General features: G+C 49.2%; 1 protein-coding gene across 1 annotated transcript; it reads left to right on the plus strand.

The window, feature by feature from the left end:
* Window positions 1–5,253: 5,253 nt before the first annotated feature.
* Window positions 5,254–6,300, plus strand: LOC131051908 (cytochrome c oxidase subunit 3; the record flags this gene model as incomplete). The annotated part of the gene is made up of 1 exon (XM_057986505.1): window positions 5,254–6,300. A coding segment is annotated over one exon (843 nt), but the record flags the coding sequence as incomplete, so codon positions are not given.
* Window positions 6,301–11,059: the final 4,759 nt, after the last annotated feature.

Here is an 11,059-nt window from a genome sequence, read left to right on the forward strand (position 1 = left end):
TTCATTGATGAAAGTACTTTCCCACTGAATAGCTGACTAACGCTAGGGAAGAACCTTTCTTACCCACCTTATAGACTTAAAGGCTTGTGCTTATGAGCTTGCTAAAGCCCTTCGAGAGGGAGCTCGACGGAAGGACGCTGACTCACGGTAGGGAGAAAAAAGGCCAAGGAAAGCGAACGGGAGAATGGCTGGAGGAAAAAGGCGAAAGCAACCGGTAGGGAATAATAAAGGCCGCGGTTCTGGAGCTCCGGTTTCCCGGTCACTTCCTTGGTTCGGTAAGGTCAGGTCTGGTAAAGGGCCATCGAGAGAAGGTCAAGGAAAGCTCCTCCATATATGAGGTTACTGCTTTTCATGCCGCTCCTCCATTAAGTCGTCAAAAAATGCTTAATTTAATGACCATTTGAATGCGTTTTATGGCAACTTTCAACCCCCAATAAGGTAAGTACACTTCGCGGAATAACCTTATAGCGCTAGCTGCAATCAATCAATAGTAATCCCGGGAAGAGGCGGAATAACCAGTACTCGCGAACCTACAAGAAAGCAACCTTACCTACCTCCACTTACTGATTCACTGAACCATGATTTACCGTGCCAAGCAATCTCACCTTCTACTGCTTCTATCGTCTCGTATCACTTCCTACTGCTTCTATCGTCTCGTACCACCGATCAATAGTACTCGATCAAATGGCACACCATCAATTGTCTAACACGAACCATAACGTGTGAACTCAACCTCGTATCGCGCCTACCCCACCAGTGTCCAACAAACATCAATCAAATACACCATACTTGAACTTGAATGACAGGCAATCTCCCTTACCCAAACAACCGCTTCTGCTCACACTGAAGAGCACTGGAGGGCCCCGAGGGACTGTTGATCAGATAAAGGGAAGATCTTCCTTGTGTTGTGTGGGACAGTGGAAGAGAGTGCCATGGCTATTTGAAGGCTGGAAGAGATGCTTGGAGTGCTCTGTAATGAGCAGATTGGCTGAGGATGAGAGTAGATGGGTTGGGTTGAGAGATATAGAAGCCTGTAGCTTGGTTCTTTCACCCTAGTGGCCTCATAGCCGAGAGAGGTGGTATCTACACCAGATACCTATGGTTGGGTGGAAAATTGCTCATACACAACCGGACCAAATTCTGTTCAAAGATAAGTGCTCTATCGTTGTTTATGAATATGCAAAATGAGTGTGATTGTTATGTTACGAAAATCTATGTATCTGGCATTTGTGTATGATTATGCTTGATTCTGTTCATGGGCATTTGGTTGCCATGAATTTCTGTGAATCCATGCTTGTTTCTTTTCGCTGCTATAAATATCACACCTATGCATGCATTTCATTTTATTCTGGTCCTTCCTGGGAGGCTTATTCAGTTGGTATTATGGGGATATGGCCTCTAAGGGTCGGAATTTGAAATCTGTGTATCATGGCTACCTGTCCCATGGTTGGAATTGCTAGGCAGGGATGCCACAATACTCAGCTTGTATCACGGGACATTCCTTCTCCTTATTTTGATGCTTTAGTGACTACACATGGACCGCTGCTTCCTCACTGGGTAAGTAAGAGTTCGAGCAGATTCAGTTAATGATGCATTTTACCGCTATGACTGTTACTCGCTCTGGAACGGGCTATGACTATCGATCTGGGTCTCTATCTGTATCTTCACCACCTGGAATCGGAACTTCTGCTAGCTAAGGAGATGATGGAACAGGTAGGGATGCTAGGAAAGAAGCTACTTCTGTCTATGCTGCTGGCTCTGCTACTGCTGATGGATCGACTGAACCACCTGGATCATCTGCTTCATCAACGATAGAATCTAAAGAATAATCTACTGAACCAATCAATCAACAGAATCAACTGATGCACCTGTCCTTGCCTATGCCTTTGCATCTGGATCTGGATCAACTTCTAGCTATCTCTGAGTGGTTTAAGTGTGCCTGACCTGTGCTGTATGGAGAGGTGAAGGCAAGGCTATACCTTCGAGAATGTTATAGGGAGTGATAGCTATCTATCTGCGTGATCCTGACCAAGGGAGGGTACCTAGACTCTGGTAAGGGGAGAGTTTCTGTGCATCCTCCCAAGGTGTTGATTGATTAACTATTTGTGAAGATTGGTTTGGTTCCAATGTGGAGGTCTGCTTCTTTCGTGTGTGTGGAGTGGATTATTGCATTGTACTGCCATCGTTATGTTGTGCTCGTTGTCCACCGGTTGAGCATTGTCTGATGGATTCGTTGCGTTGATGAAACAGCCTGTCTCCTGTGTGGAGCTGGGGTCCCGGTACTCTCTGGCTGGAGTTGTCTGTTGTGTCGGACCTTTTGTTGTTCTTTGACCGACGCATAACTTTTTTCTCCTTGTGTTTGGGATTTAAGATCTGTTGTTGTGACCCGATTTGTTATTTACGCATTTCTCTGCTTCATCGACCTGCTGCCTGCCTCTACTATTAATTTACCTACCCTATCCAGCCAAATTATAGTGACTCTATGACAAGCTATCAAATTTGTTACTTAGCAAAATGGAAAGACTGACTATGGAACTAGAACAGGATTAGGATCTGGAACAGGATCATCTGCTGGGTATCGATCTCGATCAAAAGGCTCTGGATTTGGATCTTTAGGAGGCTATGGATCTTAAACAGGTGGCTCTCGAAATGGGTCTACCGCATATGGATCTCGCTCTGCTGCTGGAGGATATGGATCTATAACTGGTTAAGGATCAACTGAATCTGGGACTTAATCTGCTTTAGATGGATCTGCGACTAGAGGATCTGAAACTGCTCCTGCCTTTCCTCCTGCTGCCTTAGATGCTGCTTGCTTAGCTGCTGGTTAAACAAGGTCAATTGAATCTGCAACAAAGAAGGCTGATAGCTTTCGAAATGGAAGGGATTTATGCTGGCTATGTATCTCCTGTTGCTATCTCTGTGCCATCTCCACTGCTTCGGACTCAGGAGGAATTGGTTCATCTGCGTGTGGCATCGGATCTTAATTCCGACTCATTGATTGCATCTCGAACTGCTTCTGGCTACCTAACTTTAATAAGGGGGTTCCTTAATTGGATCTGCTTAAACTGCTCCAGACTCGACTTCTTACTTTGCGGGTTTTGCTTCGTACTTTGCCCCCTCCCCACAAGGTCGATGTGAGGCGGATGTGCGTCGTCGTTTCTCGGATGTGCTACTCATTTCTACCTCCCAGATCGATGTGAGGCGGCCCTTCGGCGGATGTGAGGCTGAGCATGTAACGTAGATAAAGAGGCCTACCTATCGAGAATTCTGCCCCCCCACACTACCTATCGATAATTCCCCCCCCACCCCAGTCTTCTGGCGAATAGTAGGGTAGTGGCACCCCGGTACTAACTCAATAATGAATTCCTCCCCCCTTTCCATAGTTGCTGGTGCTCGCATCTCCTGCTTCTGTGCCGTGGAATATACGTCTTCTCCGGCCGGGGTTCTAAAGAAAGGACTCAATTCTCGTAGATAAAGGAACCATCTAAAACCTCACGATGCCCCCGGCCCCCTCCGGCTGCTAATAGAGTTTCTTATTGGTTTGGTTCGGTTTCGGGTGGGAAGTGAACTATAGTTGAGTTTTTGCCAATTCCTAGTGCCGGGTCTATAGGGATAGGGCTCCCCGCCCCCTTCACTATCTATGGCGCCCTAGAATCTGGGGGAGTATTGTCCTTCCAGTAGTCCTTTCCGGTCTATATGATATGGGCGGGAGAGGATCATCCATCATCCATCTATTCGTGTCGTGATATCAGTCATCAGTCGTATCACGTATAGAAATAGAGAATAGAGATGGATGATGTGTGATGGATGGCCCTATCCATATATTCGACCCCCTCTAGATCTATGGGGAGAGGGACTCGACTTACATCTGTCACGCCATATCCATATATAGGGGTGGGCACGCCATATCGGGGTGAATATCTCGATGTGGATCTGATCTGTCACAATGTGATAGGTACGTTATCTGTCACGATGTATTACGGTAGGGTGGACCAACCGACTATTGCTGTGGACCAACCTGGACTCAACCGACCGACTTCATGAGATCGGGGTTAAGCCAATCTGCTTAATCTCTCTTCTCTCGATAGAACCTCGTCCCTGGAATGGGAGGAAGGAGCCCCCGCAGTCAAGTGGTGGCCAACATCCACACCAGTAACAATGACAGTTCGATGCCCATGCCCTACTCTAAACGCCAACTAGAGTCTAGTCGGGGGGTGGGGGGGCATGTTACGTATATAATCTGGCCCTACCCCCGAGAGAATAGTAGGGCTACCACCCACCTGAACACTCCGGTATGCCAGATTATATACGTAACATGCCCACGCATAGGGGGTGGGAGGGTTAGTTGTGGGGGGGAACTATTATTGTTCTCCCACCCACCACAACTGTAGGGGCCCTGCAGGGGCGGGAGAGTACCATCAGGTCCAGTCAAGCCCCGCTGCAAAGCCGCGGGGTAGGCGAGTTAATGAGTTGGAGAGCACTCCCCTGGGGGCCCCCTCTCTGAATTAAGGCGAGGGAAGGCCCCTACCTATATAACTAACTGTTCGCTCTCCCGAGGGCGGGCATAAATGATCTGAATGATGACCTGGATGAGAACCGGGGCCTTTCCAGTTAGTGACTAAAGACTCATAAACGTCGAGTTGTTGTTAGTTAGTGACTTAGATACAATGCATGGCATGCAACTCACTTTCACTTCAGGATCCCCACCCACGTAGTTCGCCGGTGAAACCAACGACTCTTTCTACTCCTATCAGATCGAGAACCCGGGGGAGCACTCGACCCAACCGGGGGTCGAGGGGCGAGCCCCCGCCAACCGTAGGGCCCTACCGCCCCTACTATCTATAGGCAGAGATAGGCTCTACCGGGGTTGGGTGGGAACTATAGTGCGCAACGGGCACCCTAGAATTCCCACCCCACTGCCATTAATCAGTCAATTAATGCGCCATTGTAGGGCCATAGCCATAGAACCGGAGGGGTAGGGGATTGCACTCGATAGTTGCTAGAATAAGCCGCCCTTTATTCCATTCCCGAAGCGGGGGTGGGCCCCTACTATTCTATGGTGGAGGATATAGTATCTGGAGGGCCCCTACTATTCTAAGGTAGCCGCAAGGTGCTTAATTATTCTGCAGGGTGATAACTATGGGTGGGTAGGCCCCTACTATTCTATGGCCCCCTACTATTCTCAAGGGCCGGGTTGGGTGGGAACTCTAGTTCGGAACTATCCCATCTCAGGTGAAGGGCGGGGCGGGTTGACAGTACTCGAAGCAACGGAACGGAGCGGAGTTGTTTATGACTCAGAGGCATTCTCATCACTTGGTAGATCCAAGTCCATGGCCTATTTCGGGTTCACTCGGAGCTTTGGCAACCACAGTTGGAGGTGTTATGTACATGCACTCATTCACGGGGGGTTCAACACTCCTCAGTTTGGGCTTGATCTTCATCCTATATACCATGTTTGTACGGTGGCGCGATGTGATACGTGAATCCACGTTGGAGGGACATCACACCAAAGTCGTACAATTCGGACTTCGATATGGTTTTATTCCGTTCATCGTATCGGAGGTCATGTCCCCCTTCGCTTTCTTCCGGGCTTTTTTCCATTCCCCTTTGGCGCCTGCGGTAGAAATTGGAGGTATCTGGCCCCCAAAAGGGATTGGGGTTTTGAATCCCTGGGAAATCCCTTCTCCTAATACGCTTATTCCCCTTTCATCCGGAGCTGCCGTAACTTGGGCTCATCATGCTATACTCGCGGGGAAGGAGCGACAAGCAGTTTACGCTTTAGTAGCCACCGTTTCACTGGCTCTAGTACTCACTGGGTTCCAGGGAATGGAGTATTCTCAAGCACCTTTCACTGTCTCGGATGGTATTCACGGTCCTACGTCCTTCTCAGCAACTGGGTTTCATGGTTTTCATGTGATTATAGGGACTCTTTTCCCAATCATATGTGGTATTCGCCAATATCCGGGTCATTTGACCAAGGAGCATCACGTTGGCTTTGAAGCAGCTGCATGGTACTGGCATTCCGTAGACGTGGTTCGGTCATTCCCATTTGTCTCTATCCATTGGTGGGGAGGTCTACGAAGGGACGCATTATAGATAGGGGTGGATTGGGAAATGAGAGCTTATTGGCGGGGAGGGGACGCATTATAGATAGGGGTGGATTGGGATATGAACTTTTTTTGAGATCGGGGACAGAGATAACCCAAGATAGAAAAGGAAGCCTTTTGGTCGCCGCTTCCCTACTCCCTCTGATGATCATATCGGACGAAGTTTATCTCACTTTGCTACCGGATATCTATTCATTCTGGCATATTCATGCGGGGATCGAAGAGATTATGGCAGATCACGTTCACCAGGGAATGACCCGGAATTGGATTTCCATTCTTCTGGAATCGTTCTTTTTAATCGTCATGAAAGATGTTTTCCCGTTTCCATCCCGCTTATTTCACCACGAATGGAATAACCCAATGGTCGACCGTTAGGTTATGCTCTCGACCTCCCCCCACCCCCTACCCCATGCTGCATGCCGGGTGGGTGGGAAACTAGAGTTCGGAGATGGAATCCAATGAGAAACAAATTACTTCCTTCCGGTTGATGGAGATATCGCTAATCTACCTCCCGGGGGGGCCCGGGTGGGGTGGGGAAGTGGGCGAGTCTGACCTCCCTCGGGGATCAACCAACAACTTTCAACCATCCATCCTAACTTCCTACCTGAACGAATCCTTCCTAACTTCCTACCGGGAGAGTTACTTCCTTCAACTATAGGTAGGACGGCAGGCCCCATGCGAGGACTTCCTTCCATCCAGCATCCAATCAATATTGTTGTTTTGCTCCCTTCCTTCCGGTTGCCCATAGAATTTGAGGACTAGTCTTCCAGCAGAGAGAAAGCATGCAGAGAGAACTTGTTTTTCCGGGCCAAACTAATAAACTAATTTCTTTCCTAGCCGAACAGGGGGTGCCACCCTTCCCACACCCTCGGTGGCTCCAACCGGGAGGCAAGAAAGCAACTCCGAGTTTGCCCTGGTAATGTATTATAGTTCGACGAAAGTCTTATCCATCGGGCCGAGTCGGTGCCCTTCCAGTTGTTCGCTCTCCAGACAAGTGCCATCCTTCACTCCAGACAAACCATCCTGGGGGTGCCACCCTTACACCCCCGCCCCGGTTAGGACAATCAACTTATGGCGTACCAAATTCAAAATGAGCTCGTTCAAATAATCAACTATCCTTTCTAGACCGGCCTATCTATCTCCTTGCTTCTATCCAATAGTTCTAAGTTGGCAATGAAGGGCTAATTTATGCTCCCGCAGCAGGGTGGGGCTAATTTATGCGGGTGAATGCCATCAACTGCTTACTAGAACTAGAATATTAGTTGTATAGGATGGTCGAACTACTATGCCCGGATGAAGGTCGTTTGGTTTGAAGGCCGATATAACGTATGTAAGGATAGCATTATGGAGTTGGAACCCGCAACAGCTCCCATCGATAACTTCTGAACCCCCCCATCGACCGGGAGTTCAGCTACTTAGTAAGGTTACGACGTTTTAGAGGGGGTCCCTCCCTTTACACCCCCGGGTAGTCCCCTCTATTCTATGGGGTTGAGGATGGTAACAGTATAAAACGCTAACATTCTTTGGCCCGGTTGAACGAACTGCTGATTGAACCTTGGGTAACCGGATAGAAACTTCCTTTCAACCATCCATCCTGAGCGGGGGTAGGGGTAACATCATGGCAACATCCCGGGTAGCTAACGAGGGAGGGAGAAAGAGCATCGGCCATCAATAACAAGGATGCTCGAGAACGGCAAATAGATTCTTCGGAGCCTAACAAGGATGCTCAGTGGGGTCCGGTTGCCCTCCTTAGTATAGTTGGATAGCTTTCTAGTTGAAATAATAGACTTCCAAGCACCGGCCAATCAATTTGTTCTTGATGCTGGTAGAGATGGGTCCTACCTATAGTTGGAGACCCCTGTACTCCCGCCTGTCCGGCGGGAACTTCTTTGTTCTCGGCGGGAACGTCGAATAAATCTATCTACTCGATCGACAACTATCTTCTCCCACCCACCCCGGAGTGAACGAGGACTACCTGGCCTACCTCCCGAGCCTCTTGCTTCCAGGATTAATGGCCTTGATTGGAGCCTACCTAACAATTCAACAACTACCAAGCCAGGTAGACAGCAGCTAGTAGAGAGCCGATCGAGTTTACCCGGTTCCAGGCGCAGCTCCAGAAGCGGATGGACCAAAGGAGGTGTTATTGTGCCCGGAGGTGGCCACCCTTATACACCCCCGATGGATACTACTTTCTCTGTCACTAACTTTCTCTTGGCTAGCCTAGCTCTTTCGAAGAGGAAGGACCCCACACTACCCGAGTAACGAGTTCTAATGGAAGGATCCCACCCACATAAATGAAGCTATGGTTATGGCTCCGGTGCCATCCTGGCCATCCTTGGAACCCCCAGGCAAGGAATGTTCACCCCCGCCTCAAAATTCTATGGGCATTAAGTAGGTAGGCCCTACCATTCTATAGGCGGGACTCCCATCCTTTGTTTCTGTGCCCCTCCCTTATTTATTATCGCCAGAACTCCCAGATAGATAGTAGGGGCCGGTCGAGTATTGGACTAACCCTGGTAACATTGCTCTCCTCGCTCGCGAGAAACGGGGCGATAAAGAAGGCAAGGCAAGCTGGATGTATTGTCGGAAGGTGCCCTGGCTGTTTCAACTAGATTGATGGATAGCCGAATAGCCCATAAAATTGTAGGGGGGGGGGTGGGAAGCTAAACTAATCTACCTCCCGGGGGAGACACCCTTAGGCCCAGCCGAATGAACCTGTAGGAGGACCGTGCAATAGCATGATCAAAAGTATGGGCGGTAGATTAGTTATGTCAAACCGACAACTCCAGCCTGGGGGTGAGCTATATCTTCTCGCCCGGGGGGGCTCCCGAGATAGGATTGAACTTCCAATATTTTAATCTGCCCATCCGGAAGAAAGTAGTTTATGCTAACCGTAGGTGAGGGCAAGGAGAAGACAACTAAACTCTATTAAGGATGGTCGGATGAAATAAAGTAACAAAGCCCCATAGAATTGTAGGGCCTCCCGGATGAAAGTAACAAAGCAGCCCCTTCCGGAGCAAGACATCCAAATAAAAGCATGCTCGAAATCGCTGATAGTTGGATGGATGGATAGAGAGGCCAAACATCACTAACCGGAAGCCCTATAGAATTTGAAGGCGTTAGTTTATTAGTTGAGCCCTCTAGTCGTCGGATGCTCGTCCGTTAGTTTAAGCTTTCACTAATCACCTGAGAATCCTATAGTGACCTTACCGGAAGCTCGTCGAAGAGAGCCGCCCTCTAGTCGTTGGATGGAAGGCAAGCTGGACCGGGGAAGCTAACTACTTCTATTTCGTTTGGACCTTCCTTCCTCCCATTCGTTAATAAACTAGATCCGGGTGGGGGGGAATCAACGTTACCCGGGAGGCTATAGAAATACTTCCACACGATTAGCAGCAACGTCGAACTATCTATGGAAGGGGAATTCCGATTAGCAGCAACGTCGAATTCCCGTGGGTGGATCAGGAACTATAGCTTTTAACTTTCACTCGGAGAAGGGGTAATTTGCATTGTCTAAGCCTTTCTCTATCTATTGGCTGGCACTCGACAGCTACTCCTCACTGGACAGCTACTCTCTCTCACCTAGCCGGGTGGCCCTACTATTCTAATGGGCAGGCTGGAGGGAGAGCCACCCACACCCACGGTTGGAGGACCGGTTGGAGTAGCTACCGATTCAAAGTAATGCGAGAAGGTTCAGGATAGAGTCTCTTTCTTTCTTTCCTTCGCCCTAACTTCCAACCGGGGGTGTAGTACTTGATCCCTTACCGGGGGTGGAGAACAGGTAACCCTGGAAACAAATAATATTAAGACAGTGGGTGGGGCGGCAGTTGCTCTCGGGTGGGGCGGGGAGAGTCCATCCAGCCAACTATCCAGCCATGGGGGTAGAGAACGAGAACCAACCTAGCGGTATGGAGGTTGAGGGATGGAGAGTTGGAAAGAAAGAACAATCGCCCCTACTATTCTATTGTTGAGGGTCCTCGTTAATTAGGGAGGCGGGATGAAGGATGGACAAAAGCTCCCATGCATGCGACCTTCCTTCCGGCTAAACGAACTGGAGCCCAGGGCCCTATTATTCTATTATTCATGTTATGTAGAGAATATGGCGTACCGGTAAACGAGAATATGGCCGGTCAACTGATTACTAGTTTGTTATCTGATTCGGTCGGCCTATTGTCGGTGACCTCAACTAAGATGCATGGTTCCGGATGCCCACTCTTTGTCCTAGCCCTCCTACCGGCCTTCCAAGCACCGGATAGAAACTTTATTGCCTGGGGCCCTAACTACCCTGATATTGTTCCGGGGGTGAAAGATGGATTCTTGATCCAATTAATAAAAAGGGGGGGCGGGGGTGGGACCTTCCTTCCGAACAATCAATCGAGGGTGAATGAAGGAAGGGGCCTTGAGCCGGGTAACCTTCCTTTTGAACAATCCAATGAAGCCGGGTGGGTAACCGGAGGGAGTTGTTGAGTTCCTTAGGTGACCTCGGCAACTAAACTAGATTGATGCTCGGACCGATCCCCCGGTGGGAGGCATAGAATGAAAGAACTCTCTTCCTTGCCCTCACCCACGGTTAGCATCGGGAGGCAGGGAGTCTACTATCAATGAAACAGGATGAAACAGGGTCCTCGAACAAAGAAGTTTCCGGGAGGACAATCCTACAACAAATACAGGAAGGAACTAGCTGAAACCAGAAACCGGATGCTCGGCAGGAAAGAATGTTAGGCCAGCCACCACCTTCATGTTAGGCCATTAGGCTGAATTCCCCGGTGGGAGTTCACTACCTGGGGGTGAAGGATGGATTCCGAGAAAGGGCCCCTACCCTGCAGGGAGGGAATCAACGTTGGGCTATCCGGGGGTAAGTTAGGCTATCACGTATATAGTGATGGCACGAGGAAGGAGATCTCGCTGGTTCAACTAGTTCGCTCGGATTAATGAACTAGTCAATTAACGAGGAG

Source organism: Cryptomeria japonica, unplaced genomic scaffold (genome assembly GCF_030272615.1).
Source record: "Cryptomeria japonica unplaced genomic scaffold, Sugi_1.0 HiC_scaffold_22, whole genome shotgun sequence".
Classification (NCBI taxonomy): Eukaryota; Viridiplantae; Streptophyta; class Pinopsida; order Cupressales; family Cupressaceae; genus Cryptomeria; species Cryptomeria japonica.